The following is a 20,535-nucleotide window of genomic DNA, read 5'->3' on the forward strand; positions in this document are numbered from 1 at the left end:
TGTTTTTCGGGGAAAAAAATACTTAGCGCTAGAACATCGAGTAATTACACAATTAATATTCTAGTATCTTGTAAATGTGAGTACAACTTGAGAGGACAAATGCCAAACCACAAACTTCCCTCATTGCACTTGTCTTGCCAAGACAGTTGCATCGCCGACGGTCTGCAGAAGAGGTCGCCCGTGGACCTCTGTAAAGACCGTTCTGTGTTCCATTGTGGGGGAGAGTTGACGGTCTAGTCTAGCCTAGAGACTATTTCATTCAATGAAATGTAATACTCGCCTTCACTCTGAAGCCTCTTCGGAAACAGGGTTGGTTATATTTATCAGCTTGACCTGACAGAGAAACCCAAACAACTGTCTCCTCTAATATTAGCGTCCCTCCCTGTACACTGCAATCTATTATTGTCATGCGGCACCGAGAGAGGTCATTCATTCCAATAGAGGACTCTTATTAAAAGATTAACACCTTCCATCCGCAGTTGATGGAAAAAATAGCAGTTATCACCAAGTCATTTGAAGTTTGGGGAATTGGCGGTCTGCACACTTGATAGACGTGTCTGTTATATGTGAATGAAATATGGATACATATATATTGATATTAGCCTAGCAATACTTTACAATTAGGCTACTGCTGATGTTACTACTATTATAATTACACCTAGTGTTACTAGAGAGAGTTTTAGTAGGCTATTATGAATAATGTATGGCTGCCTAATAGGCCGATAGGTGTATTTAGTCTACAGCCATAACCGTTCATATTAGGAGCAATATCATTATAATCGCTATGTCACACCTATCAATAAATGAAATCAAATAAAAAAATATCAATTAATTAAATGTAGCCTATTTAAATGATTAAGAGGTCACATTGAAATAAACAGTTAATGTACATTAATGAACATGATAGATTATTTTAAGATTTTGATATTTCGTTGTTTTTTTTTAAATGAATTTATTTGCCACCTCAATGTATCCACGTCCAATGGATCCTCTGCTATTCATTTTTACATTTGCACCACAGCAATTAAGAAAGTGTACTATTAATCTGCTATAAAGTGTACTTTTGCCAAACTGCTGTGAACAGACAGAGAAAGTTGAGACTAATCACCTGATTTAGCATTGAAAGAAGTTTACGTGTAATGTAAAAATCCCCCCCCCCCCCCCCCCTCTCTCCCTTTTCCCTCACCCCCTCCCCTACGGACCAGAAGACCGCCTACCACAGATAGACGACCCGAGACCCCTTATAGATTTAAAAAGAGACGCTGCATTCTCAGACTGACATTCATTCAGCACTCACTGACACCTTTTAAACAGATTTACTCTGTTCGCTTAGCTGCTAGTGTCAATTTCCGATACCTTGTTCACTTCACTTCGTCTCCAGCACCATGCTCAGGATGCTACAGAAACTCCGTCTCCAGCCAGGGATGAGTCTATTATTGATATGGCTCTGTCATTTCATGGAAGATCAAAAAGTACAAGGTATGTTATTTATTTTCCAAATCTTTCGATAAAAATAGTTTGTATTTGATTTTATTTTTTTTAACGTGTTTTTACCAGTGTAGCCTGTTCTGTCTGCGTCCTGGTGTAAATTGAAACGTTGGCAGAGTTCAACACTTTTCAAAGGGACATTTCAACATTCTTTCCATTTGGTTTGAAGTTGCCTACTATATTAGACAGAGCGTGTAGAAAACGACTGCCAACCAAACAGGTGCCAGAAGGTTTAAAAGTGAAATGATTGTTATAGTTTTGGAACCCATACAATCGAGCCACATGGAATTATTTTTTGTTGTTGTTTTTTGTTTGTTGATTAATTTCATGACACAGATTTGTTGGTGTGGAAGGTGTCAATATAACATTCCGTGAAAAGAATCTTCGTAGTAATTTATAAAATACTTTGAAAATGTAACAGTATAACTGAGTGTCATAGCAGTGCGCCTTGTATAATAACATTTAGCTCAAACTGAGATCGAGTTGGAGTGCAGGTCAGAGATTTAGGTGGTTTGAAATTGGTGACCGCATATTATTGTGACGTATAAGAATGTCATTTATCTAAACATATTGCTAAACGTTTACTTGTATATCTGCAAGGACAGGATTTACGATATGTTTGCCATATGGAGATATTATTATTTTTTTTTTTAGCATGTGTTACATTGATAAGAATCAAATACAGTTGGTGCTGATAACGATACATATAGTTGACCTCATACAACAGAAACGGTCCCTTTTCTGCCATCGACATAAATATCAACAACGTAGCCTGCGTTTTAAGTGCATCCTTAAAAAAAAGAAGTTCTAAATCACTTGTCACCTATTAATGTCTTTATGTGTATTTTGGCAAAGTCTTGTTATGGTAGCTATTCGTTATAAATACTGCTACGATCGACGTGTCTCACGGGTGCTGTGAGACCACGGATGCTCATAGATATGTGGAACAAAAGTGTATACAACTACTGTATTCGTAAAGATCATGTTTTTTTTTTTTACTGTTCGAGCGTTGATAAATCAAGAATTTCAAGAATACAGTTATGTTCTGGACGAGGCCAAGAGGAATAAATTCGATGACTGTTATAACTTGTGACATTATGCGATAGGCAATAGAACAAGATTGTTCAACTCTGTGAACATGGAGAACTCAACACTATATATAAAAATCAATAGAACATCTCAGTTAAAGGTCAGTATTTTCTTCAATGCTGTATCCTACTGGCCAGCTGTCAGTGTTGAACATTTATTGGTCACTGAATAAGAAAGTGTTAAAACTGTTGCATGATATTGGAGGGAAAAAAAACTGAGAGAGCGAGAGTGTGACTGACGTGTTGCGTCTGGATCAGGTTAGTCAGTAAGCGGCATGGCTTCAGACTTTAAAAAGACTGGGCTAATTTGTGTTTGTTTCCAGCTGGTAACTGCTGGTTACAGCAGGGGAAGAACGGGAGGTGTCAGGTGCTCTACGTACCGGGGATGAGCCGAGAGGAATGCTGTAGAAGCGGGAGGCTGGGAACGTCATGGACCGAGGAGGATGTACCCAACAGCACCTTGTTCCGATGGATGATCTTTAACGGCGGAGCCCCCAACTGCATACCCTGCAAAGGTACAGGGATGTTTATATGATATGGCTCACATAATATGGCTAATAATAATATTTCACATCGTCGTTTTAGAGTGAAAGCATGTCCGATGAAATAATGTTTAACTTCGTTTAAATGTAAGTGAAACTAAATTAGACACATTTTCTCGTTAATAAACCTAATTGCATCTTAGCAATGGCTGTTCTCCATTTATTTAATATAATTGAAGAACATCGACATTTATTCCACTCCAGAGACGTGCGAAAACGTGGACTGTGGACCCGGAAAGAGATGCAAGATTAACAGGAGAAGCAAGCCGCGCTGCGTCTGCGCGCCAGACTGCTCCAATGTCACTTGGAAAGGACCTGTCTGCGGATCGGATGGAAAGACATACAAAGACGAGTGCGCGTTGCTCAAGTCCAAATGTAAAGTCCATCTGGACCTGGATGTGCAGTACCAGGGCAAATGCAAGAGTAAGTAAACCTGCAGTCCGATGCGTAAAACAGAACACAGCCGTATTATTCATATAGAACAATCAATTGGATTCATTCTGGTGTTGGATAAAGGGCAAGCAAACACGACGCATTCCAAAATTGGATCCGCACATAAGTACGTAAAATACGCTCCATTGCTGTGTATGAATAGTGTTTTACTAGGCAGGTCAGTTAAGAACAAATTCTTATTTTCAATGACGGCCTAGGAATATTGAGTTGTTCAGGGGGTGGGTTGTTCTCTCTTGTTCAGAGGCAGAACGATAGCTCGCGGATTCGAACTTGCAACCTTTACGATTTACTAGTCCAACGCTCTAACCACTAGGCTACCCTAGTTGATTCACAGTAGGTGTCTACGAGACATCTGTGTATAGATATGGTTAGTTTCTAACTGCAGAGATTAAGCATTGCATTCATTTTACATCTTCTTGTTCTGACAGAGACCTGCCGTGACGTTTTATGCCCAGGAAGCTCCACGTGCGTCGTGGACCAGACAAATAACGCATATTGTGTGATGTGTAATCGGATCTGCCCTGAACAGAGGTCACCGGATCAGTTCCTGTGTGGCAACGACGGGATCATCTATGCCAGTGCATGCCATCTGAGGAGGGCGACATGTCTCCTGGGCAGATCCATAGGAGTAGCATATCAGGGGAAATGCATCAGTAAGTATTGTCTCCTGGGAACATCAGTCAGTATTGTCTCCTGGGACCGACGGTCAGTATTGTCTCCTGGGACCGACGGTCAGTATTGTCTCCTGGGACCGACGGTCAGTATTGTCTTCTGAGAACATTGGTCAGTATTGTCTCCTGGGACCGACGGTCAGTATTGTCTCCTGGGACCGACGGTCAGTATTGTCTCCTGGGACCGACGGTCAGTATTGTCTCCTGGGAACGACGGTCAGTATTGTCTCCTAGGATAGACGGCCAGTATTGTCTCCTAGGAAAGACAGCCAGAATTGTCTCCTGGGAACATCGGTCAGTATTGCCTCCTAGGATAGACGGCCAGTATTGTCTCCTAGGAAAGACAGCCAGAATTGTCTCCTGGGAACTTCAGTCAGTATTGTCTCCTGGGACCGACGGTCAGTATTGTCTCCTGGGAACATCGGTCAGAATTGTCTCCTGGGAACATCGGTCAGTATTGCCTCCTGGGAACATCGGTCAGAATTGTCTCCTGGGAACATCGGTCAGAATTGTCTCCTGGGAACATCGGTCAGTAGGCCTAAACATCAAATCAATGTGTATTTGTCGTGTGCGCGGAGTACAACAGGTGTAGACCTTAAAGTGAAATACTTACTTACAGGAGACAGCATAGTGGGTCTGTCCAAAAACAACCCCCTAGCCCATACCCCTAGACACTACCCCCTGGACCAGGGGTGGGCAATTCCAGTCCTCGAGGGACTGATTGGTGTCACACTTTTGCCTCAGCTAACACATCTGACACTACCCCCTGGAGACTACCCCCTAGACACTTCCCCCTGGACACTACCCCCTGGACACTAACCCCTAGACACTACCCGCTGGACACTACCCCCTGGACACTAACCCATAGACACTACCCCCTGGACACTACCCCCTGAACACTACCCTTTAGACACTACGCCCTGGACACTACCCCCTGAACACTACCCTTTAGACACTACCCCCTGGACACTACCCCCTGGACACTACCCCCTGAACACTACCCCCTAGACACTAACCCCTGGACACTAACCCCTGGACACTACCCTTTAGACACAATCCCCTAGACTCTGTCCCCTAAATGTCCCCAAGTTTCTACCATTTAGACACTACCCCCTAGACTCTGTCCCCTAGACAATGTCCCCTAAATTCTACCCTTTAGACACTACCCTTTAGACACTACCCCCTAGACACTACCCCCTGAACACTACCCTTTCGACACTACCCCCTGGACACTACCCCCTGGACACTACCCCCTAGACACTACCCCCTAGACACTACCCCCTGGACACTACCCCCTACACACTACCCCCTAGACACTACCCCCTAGACACTACCCCCTAGACACTACCCCTGGACACTACCCCCTAGACACTACCCCCTAGACACTACCCCCTAGACACTACCCCCTGGACACTACCCCCTAGACACTACCCCCTGGACACTACCCCCTAGACACTACCCCCTAGACACTACCCCCTAGACACTACCCCCTGGACACTACCCCCTAGACACTACCCCCTAGACACTACCCCCTAGACACTACCCCCTGGACACTACCCCCTAGACACTACCCCCTGGACACTACCCCCTAGACACTACCCCCTAGACACTACCCCCTGGACACTACCCCCTAGACACTACCCCCTAGACACTACCCCCTAGACACTACCTCCTAGACACTACCCCCTAGACACTACCCCCTAGACACTACCCCCTAGACACTAACCCCTAGACACTACCCCCTGGACACTACCCCCTAGACACTACCCCCTAGACACTAACCCCTGAACACTAACCCCTGGACACTACCCTTTAGACACAATCCCCTAGACTCTGTCCCCTAGACAATGTCCCCTAGACTTTGTCCCCTAGACAATGTCCCCTAGACCCTGTCCCCTAGACAATGTCCCCTAGACTCTGTCCCCTAGACAATGTCCCCTAGATTCTACCCTTTAGATTCTACCCTTTAGACACTACCCCCTGGACACTACCCCCTGGACACTACCCCCTAGACACTACCCCCTGGACACTAACCCCTGGACACTACCCCCTGGACACTACCCTTTAGACACTACCACCTGGACACTACCCCCTGGACACTACCCCCTGGACACTACCCCCTGGACACTACCCCCTAGACACTACCCCCTAGACACTAACCCCTGGACACTAACCCCTGGACACTACCCTTTAGACACAATCCCCTAGACTCTGTCCCCTAAATGTCCCCAAGATTCTACCATTTAGACACTACCCCCTAGACTCTGTCCCCTAGACAATGTCCCCTAAATTCTACCCTTTAGACACTACCCTTTAGACACTACCCCCTAGACACTACCCCCTGAACACTACCCTTTAGACACTACCCCCTGGACACTACCCCCTGGACACTACCCCCTAGACACTACCCCCTGAACACTACCCTTTAGACACTACCCCCTGGACACTACCCCCTGGACACTACCCCCTAGACACTAACCCCTTAACACTAACCCCTGGACACTACCCTTTAGACACAATCCCCTAGACTCTGTCCCCTAGACAATGTCCCCTAGACTCTGTCCCCTAGACAATGTCCCCTAGATTCTACCCTTTAGATTCTACCCTTTAGACACTACCCCCTGGACACTACCCCCTGGATACTACCCGCTAGACACTACCCCCTGGACACTACCACCTGGACACTACCACCTGGACACTACCCCCTGGACACTACCCCCTGGACACTACCCTTTAGACACTACCACCTGGACACTACCCCCTGGACACTACCCCCTGGACACTACCCCCTAGACACTACCCCCTAGACACTAACCCCTGGACACTAACCCCTGGACACTACCCTTTAGACACAATCCCCTAGACTCTGTCCCCTAGACAATGTCCCCTAGACTCTGTCCCCTAGACAATGTCCCCTAGATTCTACCCTTTAGATTCTACCCTTTAGACACTACCCCCTGGACACTACCCCCTGGACACTACCCCCTAGACACTACCCCCTGGACACTACCACCTGGACACTACCCCCTGGACACTACTCTTTAGACACTACCCCCTGGACACTACCCCCTGGACACTACCCCCTGGACACTACCCTTTAGACACTACCCCCTGGACACTACCCCCTGGACACTACCCCCTGGACACTACCCCCTAGACACTACCCTTTAGACACTACCCCCTGGACACTACCCCCTGGACACTACCCTTTAGACACTACCCTTTAGACACTACCCCCTGGACACTACCCCCTGGACACTACCCCCTAGACACTACCCTCTAGACACTACCCCCTGGACACTACCCCCTAGACACTACCCCCTAGACACTAACCCCTGGACACTAACCCCTGGACACTACCCTTTAGACACAATCCCCTAGACTCTGTCCCCTAGACAATGTCCCCTAGATTCTACCCTTTAGACACTACCCTTTAGACACTACCCCCTAGACTCTGTCCCCTAGACAATGTCCCCTAGATTCTACCCCCTAGATTCTACCCCCTAGACACTACCCCCTAGACACTACCCCTAGACACTTAACCATATGGCTTAAACCTGTCCAAACCTCTAAACACTAACTTTACAGAGGCAGCCCAATCCTGATATTTTACCTAATTATTGGTTGTTCTGATTGCTCTGTGTTTGAAGTGTTTTCCACAGAGATCTAGAGGTAGGGGGTTAGGGGTCTTTCTGTCAAATGTACTTTATACCATGTGTATAATTGGACAAATACAGTGATCTTAAACAATATTGTCTGAATGTAGGCTGTACCTCATAGGCTGCTTCTCTCTGTCAACATTCCAGTACTTTTTCTGTCCACTCTGCCAACATTCCACTACTTTTTCTGTCCACTCTGACAACATTCCATTACTTTTTGTGTCCACTCTGCCAACATTCCACTACTTTGTGTGTCCACTCTGCCAACATTCCAGTACTTTATGTGTCCACTCTGCCAACATTCCACTACTTTTTGTGTCCACTCTGCCAACATTATACTACTTTTTGTGTCCACTCTGCCAACATTCCACTACTTTTTGTGACCACTCTGCCAACATTCCACTACTTTTTGTGTCCACACTGCCAACATTCCACTACTTTTTGTGTCCACTCTGCCAACATTCCACTACTTTTTGTGTCCACTCTGTCCAACATTCCACTACTTTTTGTGTCCACTCTGCCAACATTCCAGTACTTTGTGTCCACTCTGCCAACATCCCAGTACTTTTTGTGTCCACTCTGCCAACATTCCAGTACTTTTTTAGTCCACTCTGACAACATTCCACTACTTTTTGTGTCCACTCTGCCAACATTCCAGTACTTTTTGTGTCCACTCTGACAACATTCCAGTACTTTATGTGTCCACTCTGACAACATTCCAGTACTTTATGTGTCCACTCTGCCAACATTATACTACTTTTTGTGTCCACTCTGACAACATTATACTACTTTTTGTGTCCACTCTGACAACATTCCAGTACTTTATGTGTCCACTCTGCCAACATTATACTACTTTTTGTGTCCACTCTGACAACATTATACTACTTTTTGTGTCCACTCTGACAACATTCCAGTACTTTATGTGTCCACTCTGCCAACATTATACTACTTTTTGTGTCCACTCTGCCAACATTCCAGTACTTTTTGTGTCCACTCTGCCAACATTATACTACTTTTTGTGTCCACTCTGCCAACATTCCAGTACTTTTTGTGTCCACTCTGACAACATTCCACTACTTTTTGTGTCCACTCTGACAACATTCCACTACTTTTTGTGTCCACTCTGCCAACATTCCAGTACTTTTTGTGTCCACTCTGACAACATTCCACTACTTTTTGTGTCCACTCTGCCAACATTATACTACTTTTTGTGTCCACTCTGCCAACATTCCACTACTTTTTGTGACCACTCTGCCAACATTCCACTACTTTTTGTGTCCACACTGCCAACATTCCACTACTTTTTGTGTCCACTCTGCCAACATTCCACTACTTTTTGTGTCCACTCTGTCCAACATTCCACTACTTTTTGTGTCCACTCTGCCAACATTCCAGTACTTTGTGTCCACTCTGCCAACATTCCAGTACTTTTTGTGTCCACTCTGCCAACATTCCAGTACTTTTTGTGTCCACTCTGACAACATTCCACTACTTTTTGTGTCCACTCTGACAACATTCCAGTACTTTTTGTGTCCACTCTGACAACATTCCACTACTTTTTGTGTCCACTCTGACAACATTCCAGTACTTTTTGTGTCCACTCTGACAACATTCCACTACTTTTTGTGTCCACTCTGACAACATTCCACTACTTTTTGTGTCCACTCTGCCAACATTCCAGTACTTTTTGTGTCCACTCTGCCAACATTCCAGTACTTTTTGTGTCCACTCTGCCAACATTCCACTACTTTTTGTGTCCACTCTGCCAACATTCCACTACTTTTTGTGTCCACTCTGCCAACATTCCACTACTTTTTGTGTCCACTCTGCCAACATTCCACTACTTTTTGTGTCCACTCTGCCAACATTCCAGTACTTTGTGTCCACTCTGCCAACATTCCAGTACTTTTTGTGTCCACTCTGCCAACATTCCAGTACTTTTTGTGTCCACTCTGACAACATTCCACTACTTTTTGTGTCCACTCTGCTAACATTCATCTACTTTTTGTGTCCACTCTGTCAACATTCCAGTACTTTTTGTGTCCACTCTGCCAACATTCCACTACTTTTTGTGTCCACTCTGACAACATTCCACTACTTTTTGTGTCCACTCTGACAACATTCCACTACTTTTTGTGTCCACTCTGCCAACATTCCACTACTTTTTGTGTCCACTCTGACAACATTCCAGTACTTTTTGTGTCCACTCTGACAACATTCCACTACTTTTTGTGTCCACTCTGCCATCTTTCCACTACTTTTTGTGTCCACTCTGACAACATTCCAGTACTTTTTGTGTCCACTCTGCCAACATTCCAGTACTTTGTGTGTCCACTCTGCCAACATTATACTACTTTTTGTGTCCACTCTGCCAACATTCCAGTACTTTTTGTGTCCACTCTGTCAACAGTACAGTACTTTTTGTGTCCACTCTGCCAACATTTCACTATTTTTTGTGTCCTCTCTGCCAACATTCCACTACTTTGTGTGTCCACTCTGCCAACATTCCACTACTTTTTGTGTCCACTCTGCCAACATTCCACTACCTTTTTTGTCCACTCTGCCAACATTCCAGTACTTTTTGTGTCCACTCTGTCAACATTCCAGTACTTTTTGTGTCCACTCTGACAACATTCCACTACTTTATGTGTCCACTCTGTCAACATTCCACTACTTTTTGTGTCCACTCTGCCAACATTCCACATAAATTGAGGTTCTCAGAGCAGAGATTCTCCATTTGCTTTGGAGGTTCATTTCAGTATACAAGGCTGGTACTACTTTGTAGTTGCTGCTGTTTAGAAGTTGGCAACATCACCCACACCACAGCTGGGGTGTTTTCCTGGGAAGCGTTTCACTCCCTACTACATGGATACTTGAAACATAGGACATGACTCATTAACCACTACGGTTTCAAGGTGATATGCCAAGCAGCACCAACGAGGTGTCAGTCTGATAAGTTCTGTCTTTCTTCTCCTCTCCTCTCTCTGGCTCCAGAGGCCAAGTCGTGCGAGGACATCCAGTGCAGTGTGGGGAAGAGGTGTCTGTGGGACGCCAGGATGAGCCGAGGCCGCTGCTCCCTCTGTGAGGAGGCGTGTTCAGAGAGCCGGATGGACGAGGCGGTGTGCGGCAGCGACAACACCACCTACCCCTCAGAGTGTGTTATGAAGCAGACTGCCTGCTCTCTGGGAACGCTCCTGGAGGTTAAGCATTCAGGATCTTGCAACTGTAAGTAATCACCACCGAGCGAGACAATTCCATCTTCTTTCCCAACAACAATCTCACCCTGACACCAATCCCTTCCTCACACCAATCCCTCCCCCCACATCTGACACCAATCCGTCCCTGACACCATTCCCTCCCCCCACTCTGACACCAATCCCCCCTGACACCAATCCCTCCCTGACACCAATCCTCCCCCCCATTTCTGACACCAATCCCTCCGTGGCACCAATCCCCTCCTGGCATCAATCCTAGCTGACACCAAACCCTCCCTGACACCAATCCCTCCCCCCACCTCTGACACCAATCCCTCCATGGCACCAATCCCCCCCTGACAAAAATCACCTCCTGGCATCAAACCTAGCTGACACCAAACCCTCCCTGACACCAATCCCTCACCCCATCTCTGACACCAATCCCTCCGTGGAACCAATCCCCCCCATGACACCAATCCCCCCCATGACACCAATCCCCCCCATGACACCAATCCCTCCCTGACACCAATCCCCCCCCCACTGACACCAATCCCTCTCTGACATCAATCCCACCCTGACACCAATCCCCCCCATGACACCAATCCTTGCTGACACCAAGTCTTCTCTGACACCAATCCCTCTGACACCAAGTCACCCCTGACTCCTGACTCTTCTTGAGCCCCCTCCCCTCTAACCCCCCACCTCCCTGCCCACCCACCCGGCACAGCTCAGCTTACACATCTGAAAGGACTTCAGATGAGATAATTGCATGATTTTGTCTGTGTTGCTGGCTTCGTTAACTTTTAGCATTTTTTTCAGCCCAAAAAAATAATAATAAACAAAAAAGTTAATAAACAAAATATATCAATAGGTAAAGATAGTTCAAAAGAAAACTATTTCTTGGAAGTTGTTGAGATTATATGCTAACGTCATTACACTAACAAGCATTGATGGAGACTAACTTTTGCAATTAAAACAATCATTGTATTTGAAGTCTAGATGAGTTAGTGGTCATAGACATCCCATAGTGATCTGCTGTACTCAAAAGCAGGTTAACTTAGAGTAACTGTCCAGTGAAAATCTCACTTTTAAAAGTTAAAATTCTGTTAACTCATAACAAAATAATGTTGTTAACTCATCCTACACGCTTATTTTCCCAAAGCATAAATTTGAGATAAAACACTTTTTTTTTAAAAATGCCACCTAAAACTTGTCTCAAACTGACCGTTTTAAAATGGCTGTCTATTTCCTCACAGAGTGTGATGTCATACTACTGAGGAAGATGAGCTGGCCAATCAGCTGTCTACTCGCATTTAATTTTTTTAATCTCCCCCTGACACCATTCCCTCCCTGACACCAATCCCTCCTGACACCAATCCCTCCCCACATCTCTGATGTTGGGGTACGTCCCGCAACATTCTGTTGTTGGGGTACGTCCCGCAACATTCTGTTGTTGGGGTACGCCCCCCCCCGTAACATTCTGTTGTTGGGGTACGTCCCGTAACATTCTGTTGTTGGGGTACGTCCCGTAACATTCTGTTGTTGCGGTACGCCCCCCCCGTAACATTCTGTTGTTGGGGTACGCCCCCCCGTAACATTCTGTTGTTGGGGTACGCCCCCCCCGTAACATTCTGTTGTTGGGGTACGTCCCGTAACATTCTGTTGTTGGGGTACGTCCCGTAACATTCTGTTGTTGGGGTACGCCCCCCCCGTAACATTCTGTTGTTGGGGTACGTCCCGTAACATTCTGTTGTTGGGGTACGCCCCCCCGTAACATTCTGTTGTTGGGGTAAGCCCCGTAACATTCTGTTGTTGGGGTACGCCCCGTAACATTCTGTTGTTGGGGTACGCCCCCCCGTAACATTCTGTTGTTGGGGTACGCCCCCCCGTAACATTCTGTTGTTGCGGTACGCCCCCCCCGTAACATTCTGTTGTTGGGGTACGCCCCCCCGTAACATTCTGTTGTTGGGGTACGCCCCCCCGTAACATTCTGTTGTTGGGGTACGTCCCGCAACACTCTGTTGTTGGGGTACGCCCCCCCCGTAACATTCTGTTGTTGGGGTACGTCCCGCAACACTCTGTTGTTGGGGTACGCCCCCCCCGTAACATTCTGTTGTTGGGGTACGTCCCGCAACATTCTGTTGTTGGGGTACGTCCCGTAACATTCTGTTGTTGGGGTACGCCCCCCCCCGTAACATTCTGTTGTTGGGGTACGCCCCCCCCGTAACATTCTGTTGTTGGGGTACGCCCCCCCGTAACATTCTGTTGTTGGGGTAAGCCCCGTAACATTCTGTTGTTGGGGTACGTCCCGCAACATTCTGTTGTTGGGGTACGCCCCCCCGTAACATTCTGTTGTTGGGGTACGCCCCCCCGTAACATTCTGTTGTTGGGGTACGCCCCCCCCGTAACATTCTGTTGTTGGGGTACGCCCCCCCGTAACATTCTGTTGTTGGGGTAAGCCCCGTAACATTCTGTTGTTGGGGTACGCCCCGTAACATTCTGTTGTTGGGGTACGCCCCCCCGTAACATTCTGTTGTTGGGGTACGCCCCCCCGTAACATTCTGTTGTTGGGGTACGCCCCCCCGTAACATTCTGTTGTTGGGGTACGCCCCCCCGTAACATTCTGTTGTTGGGGTACGCCCCCCCGTAACATTCTGTTGTTGGGGTAAGCCCCGTAACATTCTGTTGTTGGGGTACGCCCCGTAACATTCTGTTGTTGGGGTACGCCCCCCCGTAACATTCTGTTGTTGGGGTACGCCCCCCCGTAACATTCTGTTGTTGGGGTACGCCCCCCCGTAACATTCTGTTGTTGGGGTACGCCCCCCCGTAACATTCTGTTGTTGGGGTACGCCCCGTAACATTCTGTTGTTGGGGTACGCCCTGTAACATTCTGTTGTTGGGGTACGCCCCCCCCGTAACATTCTGTTGTTGGGGTACGCCCCCCCGTAACATTCTGTTGTTGGGGTACGCCCCCCCGTAACATTCTGTTGTTGGGGTACGCCCCCCCGTAACATTCTGTTGTTGGGGTACGCCCCCCCGTAACATTCTGTTGTTGGGGTACGCCCCCCCGTAACATTCTGTTGTTGGGGTACGCCCCCCCGTAACATTCTGTTGTTGGGGTACGCCCCCCCCGTAACATTCTGTTGTTGGGGTACGCCCCCCCGTAACATTCTGTTGTTGGGGTACGCCCCCCCGTAACATTCTGTTGTTGGGGTACGCCCCCCCGTAACATTCTGTTGTTGGGGTACGCCCCCCCGTAACATTCCAACACAGAACAAGCTACTTTTTAAAATACTTCTTCTTTTGGAAGTAAAATGACTGAATGAAATCTTTAAACACTGGACAGTTACTTTTTAATTTTGATGCAATTTTTTTTATATATTTATATATATATTTTTTTCTAGACAGCCACATAGGGGTCATATCTTTACATCTTGTAAATTCCATGGTCACTTTGCTAATTATATATTACTCATCTATTTACATTTTTCTTTTGGCTATTTGGCTGTAATTAATCAGTCATTAAAAATGCACAGTATTGGCACACACCACTCTGCTATAACATGTAATATAGAGTCAGAATGAAAACACACACCACTCTGCTATAACATGTAATATAGAGTCAGAATGAAAACACACACCACTCTGCTATAACATGTAATATAGAGTCAGAATGAAAACACACACCACTCTGCTATAACATGTAATATAGAGTCAGAATGACAACACACACCACTCTGCTATAACATGTAATATAGAGTCAGAATGAAAACACACACCACTCTGCTATAACATGTAATATAGAGTCAGAATGAAAACACACACCACTCTGCTATAACATGTAATATAGAGTCAGAATGAAAACACACACCACTCTGCTATAACATGTAATATAGAGTCAGAATGAAAACACACACCACTCTGCTATAACATGTAATATAGAGTCAGAATGACAACACACACCACTCTGCTATAACATGTAATATAGAGTCAGAATGAAAACACACACCACTCTGCTATAACATGTAATATAGAGTCAGAATGAAAACACACACCACTCTGCTATAACATGTAATATAGAGTCAGAATGAAAACACACACCACTCTGCTATAACATGTAATATAGAGTCAGAATGAAAACACACACCACTCTGCTATAACATGTAATATAGAGTCAGAATGAAAACACACACCACTCTGCTATAACATGTAATATAGAGTCAGAATGAAAACACACACCACTCTGCTATAACATGTAATATAGAGTCAGAATGAAAACACACACCACTCTGCTATAACATGTAATATAGAGTCAGAATGAAAACACACACCACTCTGCTATAACATGTAATATAGAGTCAGAATGAAAACACACACCACTCTGCTATAACATGTAATATAGTCAGAATGAAAACACACACCACTCTGCTATAACATGTAATATAGAGTCAGAATGAAAACACACACCACTCTGCTATAACATGTAATATAGTCAGAATGAAAACACACACCACTCTGCTATAACATGTAATATAGAGTCAGAATGAAAACACACACCACTCTGCTATAACATGTAATATAGTCAGAATGAAAACACACACCACTCTGCTATAACATGTAATATAGAGTCAGAATGAAAACACACACCACTCTGCTAACATGTAATATAGAGTCAGAATGAAAACACACACCACTCTGCTATAACATGTAATATAGAGTCAGAATGAAAACACACACCACTCTGCTATAACATGTAATATAGTCAGAATGAAAACACACACCACTCTGCTATAACATGTAATATAGAGTCAGAATGAAAACACACACCACTCTGCTATAACATGTAATATAGAGTCAGAATGAAAACACACACCACTCTGCTATAACATGTAATATAGAGTCAGAATGAAAACACACACCACTCTGCTATAACATGTAATATAGAGTCAGAATGAAAACACACACCACTCTGCTATAACATGTAATATAGAGTCAGAATGAAAACACACACCACTCTGCTATAACATGTAATATAGAGTCAGAATGAAAACACACACCACTCTGCTATAACATGTAATATAGTCAGAATGAAAACACACACCACTCTGCTATAACATGTAATATAGAGTCAGAATGAAAACACACACCACTCTGCTATAACATGTAATATAGAGTCAGAATGAAAACACACACCACTCTGCTATAACATGTAATATAGAGTCAGAATGAAAACACACACCACTCTGCTATAACATGTAATATAGAGTCAGAATGAAAACACACACCACTCTGCTATAACATGTAATATAGAGTCAGAATGAAAACACACACCACTCTGCTATAACATGTAATATAGAGTCAGAATGAAAACACACACCACTCTGCTAACATGTAATATAGAGTCAGAATGAAAACACACACCACTCTGCTATAACATGTAATATAGAGTCAGAATGAAAACACACACCACTCTGCTATAACATGTAATATAGAGTCAGAATGACAACACACACCACTCTGCTATAACATGTAATATAGAGTCAGAATGACAACACACACCACTCTGCTATAACATGTAATATAGAGTCAGAATGAAAACACACACCACTCTGCTATAACATGTAATATAGAGTCAGAATGAAAACACACACCACTCTGCTATAACATGTAATATAGAGTCAGAATGAAAACACACACCACTCTGCTATAACATGTAATATAGAGTCAGAATGACAACACACACCACTCTGCTATAACATGTAATATAGAGTCAGAATGAAAACACACACCACTCTGCTATAACATGTAATATAGAGTCAGAATGAAAACACACACCACTCTGCTAACATGTAATATAGAGTCAGAATGAAAACACACACCACTCTGCTATAACATGTAATATAGAGTCAGAATGAAAACACACACCACTCTGCTATAACATGTAATATCTAGTCAGAATGAAAACACACACCACTCTGCTATAACATGTGATATAGAGTCAGAATGAAAACAGTTACATAGTCATATATGTGCATAAAGTGATTGCTACGTTGGTGCCATTATAGCTAAGATTATTTAAGGTGAACCTTAACATGTAGACTACTTATTTCCACCAGTACTTTGAGCCATTCCTCCTTAAAGTACTCACTAAACTGAGTTTACCTGCCATAAAATAGCCTAAAAAGAAATGAGTCACATGCCAAGTCACGATATGTCAAAGATGTTTGAATGTAATTTCCATCATGATGAATAAGTCTGGATATCCTCCACTACACTATTATATGATCTGACTGACCTCCTAAATGTAAAAGTATCTTAAAGTATGTGTGGAGTACAACTCCCAAAAAAGGGACCAACGTCATGATCACCTCATGGGGCAGAGGAAAGTGGCACTTTACAATTTGCAGATAATAAACAGAGGAAGCCAGGTTTGCGGTCAAATCCATTACAATTCCAGTCAATGAAAGAAAATTAACTAAATTATAATTCCAAATGTTGTTTTATTGAAAAGCATTGAAGTGAATTGGAATTGGAATGTCACTGTGCTTCCTGAATTGAAAGGAATGGAAATGGGAATGAATAATGACTACTCATACTTCGCCTCAGTCTCTCTCTCTGTCTGCCAGTAGTCAATTAACATGTATACCATCTATATGCATTGACTTCTCTGTGTACTAATTGTAGTGAATGTGTTGTTGCCTATCAAACACGAACATCCATTTGGATTGGATGATGAGGGACTGTCTGTCGCTTGTGTTGCTTTTTTATTTTCCCCCCCCCCCCCCTGCTTGGTAGAGGTCGTAGGTCAAACTGCTGCGACACATAGAGACTCTCCGCCCAATGGCAGCAACTGTACTGTGTCTGAGACAAACGGAGAAACATAAAGAAACATGAGAACGAAACCAGAAAAACCCTACAACATAAACAAAAACACTTTTGTGTGTCTGACTGTCTGCTTTCAGGATTCTGCTGCCAAAAAAAAGACCTGATCCAGTCAACCCCTCAGATCGCCCTGCCCCCTGACCCCCCCCCCCCCCCCCCCCCCCCCCTTTCAAACTCGCTGCTCTGCTGTCATAGCCCTGGCGTCCTAGACCTAGATTATGTAAACAATATTTCATCATTATGGGATGGATGACTCAGTGCCAAGTCCCCTCTCGGCCCTGAAACATAACAGCACCACGAGGCTATACTGGGGCTTCGTGGAGGGATATGGGGCTTTTGAGAACAATTAGATAAATACTCTTCTGCTACATTGCTGTTGTGGTCCTTATTTATACAACAGCTACCATATATTCTCCCATCTAGCCATTACAGAAGCCCCGGAGGAAGAGGAGGAGGAGGAGGAGGAGCAGGAAGATCAGGACTACACGATTTATATCCACCTGTCCTCCTTATTGGATGGATAGGCTGTCTATCATATCCACCTGTCCTCCTGATTGGATGGATAGGCTGTCTATCATATCCACCTGTCCTCCTTATTGGATGGATAGGCTGTCTATCATATCCACCTGTCCTCCTTATTGGATGGATAGGCTGTCTATCATATCCACCTGTCCTCCTTATTGGATGGATAGGCTGTCTATCATATCCACCTGTCCTCCTTATTGGATGGATAGGCTGTCTATCATATCCACCTGTCCTCCTCATTGGTGGATAGTCTATCTTCCTCCCCTCCTTATTGGTTGGATAGACTGTCTATCTATCTGCCTGCCTGGTCTGCACTAGAGGGACAGTCCAAGGGCCTGGAACCATGTTCATACTGTACAGTCCACATGTGTATGCTTATATATATTTTTTAAAGAGACAAAAGTATACATTTAGTTCAGTTCTAGATGTTTTATTTATACATTTGGTTTGTGTTTTTATAATTTATACAGTTAAACACTGTACTTACTATCTACCATGTTATTTCTACCACCAGTTTGTTTTTTATTTTTTATCTTTTTAGTTTTCATTATTTTTTTATATTATGAAGAAATATATTTGTGCAAAGAGAAGCAGTGTTATTTATTAAATATCCATCTTCTTTCTGTAAATGGCATCGTTTTTCCCTGAACTGTAAAAAAGAAAGAAAAAAAAAAAGAAATAAATCAAATCTGCTTTATGTTCACGTGAACTTTTATTATCACAGATGTTTATCATTCACACATTAACTCCATGTTTAACCTTCCTATGTGTTTATTTATGGGTTATCTATCTTATCTGTCAATCGTTTATATACAGAAATGTTTCTGCTTTCTTGTTGTAACTGGCCAAAGGGAATTCTTGTCTGTTCTGCAGTGGAACGGTGCTTTTGTATGGTGCAACGTGGTTATAGCTGGTAAGCCCCTGGTCCCAGATCTTTTGCCTTACTCCATTATTGTCAAGCTATTGTTTGGCATGACAAGTACATGAGTTGGCAAAAGAGCAGAAACCACCTGGCAATCAGGATATGGTGATATTAGTGAGGCTACTCCTCTACAAATGGTTTCCCAATGGAGTGTTTTACCCAGACGTCACTCAGTAGTAGTATTTTATATATAATTAATGTTAGAAAAGATATGTTTTTTTTTTTGGGACAACACTTGATTTTGTCCGAAAATGTGCCGTGAACAAATGTTGTGTGCTGCCAATGTTTTGTTCGATATTGCTTTTGCTGTTGTTGTTGTTTTCAGAATGCATTTTTTATTTTCAAACATCACGAGAAATACAATTAGACGTCTATAGTTTTTTATTTTTTTTTATTTTATGTAAATGTCATATGTACATACAAAGGGTGATGGTATTTGTACAGATATGAAAGAGTGAAACAATAAAATATAATGTTCCCATATGTTTGTATTTACTGATTACTGGAGTCTATCATTAGATATTTACTGGAGTCTATCATTAGATATTTACTGGAGTCTATCATTAGATATTTACTGGAGACAATCATTAGATATTTACTGGAGACAATCATTAGATATTTACTGGAGTCTATCATTAGATATTTACTGGAGACAATCATTAGATATTTACTGGAGTCTATCATTAGATATTTACTGGAGTCTATCATTAGATATTTACTGGAGTCTATCATTAGATATTTACTGGAGTCTATCATTAGATATTTACTGGAGACAATCATTAGATATTTTACAACCAATGATACCAAAACAACTATGTCTTTTTCCAAATCGTTCCTCATATTAGATATTTACACAACCGTTCAAAAGTTTGGGGTCACTACGAAATGTCCTTGTTTTTGAAAGAAAAGTTGGAAAAATTGTCCATTAAAATAACATAATTGATCAGAAATACAGTGTAAACATTGTTAATGTTGTAAATGACTATTGTAGCTGGAAACGGCTGATTTTTTATGGAATATCTATATAGGCGTACAGAGTCCCATTATCAGCAACCATCACTCCTGTGTTCCAATGGCACGTTGTGTTAGCTAATGCAGGTTTAGCATTTAA

The 20,535-nt window shown here is 43.7% G+C and overlaps 1 protein-coding gene across 2 annotated transcripts; it reads left to right on the top strand.

The window, feature by feature from the left end:
* Window positions 1-1,224: 1,224 nt before the first annotated feature.
* LOC139411864 (follistatin-A-like) lies at window positions 1,225-19,185 on the top strand. 2 transcript variants are annotated; one of them, XM_071158611.1, is made up of 6 exons: window positions 1,225-1,479; window positions 2,900-3,091; window positions 3,323-3,541; window positions 4,000-4,224; window positions 10,896-11,126; window positions 18,401-19,185. In XM_071158611.1, exons 1-6 carry the CDS (start codon window positions 1,386-1,388, stop codon window positions 18,499-18,501), a joined length of 1,062 nt encoding a protein of 353 aa, XP_071014712.1. In that variant the 5' UTR covers window positions 1,225-1,385; the 3' UTR covers window positions 18,502-19,185. The 2 variants fall into 2 exon arrangements, with proteins under 2 accessions (XP_071014712.1, XP_071014713.1); XM_071158612.1 differs by lacking the exon at window positions 18,401-19,185 and having other exon boundaries at window positions 1,294-1,479; window positions 10,896-11,134.
* Window positions 19,186-20,535: the final 1,350 nt, after the last annotated feature.

Source organism: Oncorhynchus clarkii, chromosome 6 (genome assembly GCF_045791955.1).
Source record: "Oncorhynchus clarkii lewisi isolate Uvic-CL-2024 chromosome 6, UVic_Ocla_1.0, whole genome shotgun sequence".
In the NCBI taxonomy this organism is placed as follows: Eukaryota; Metazoa; Chordata; class Actinopteri; order Salmoniformes; family Salmonidae; genus Oncorhynchus; species Oncorhynchus clarkii.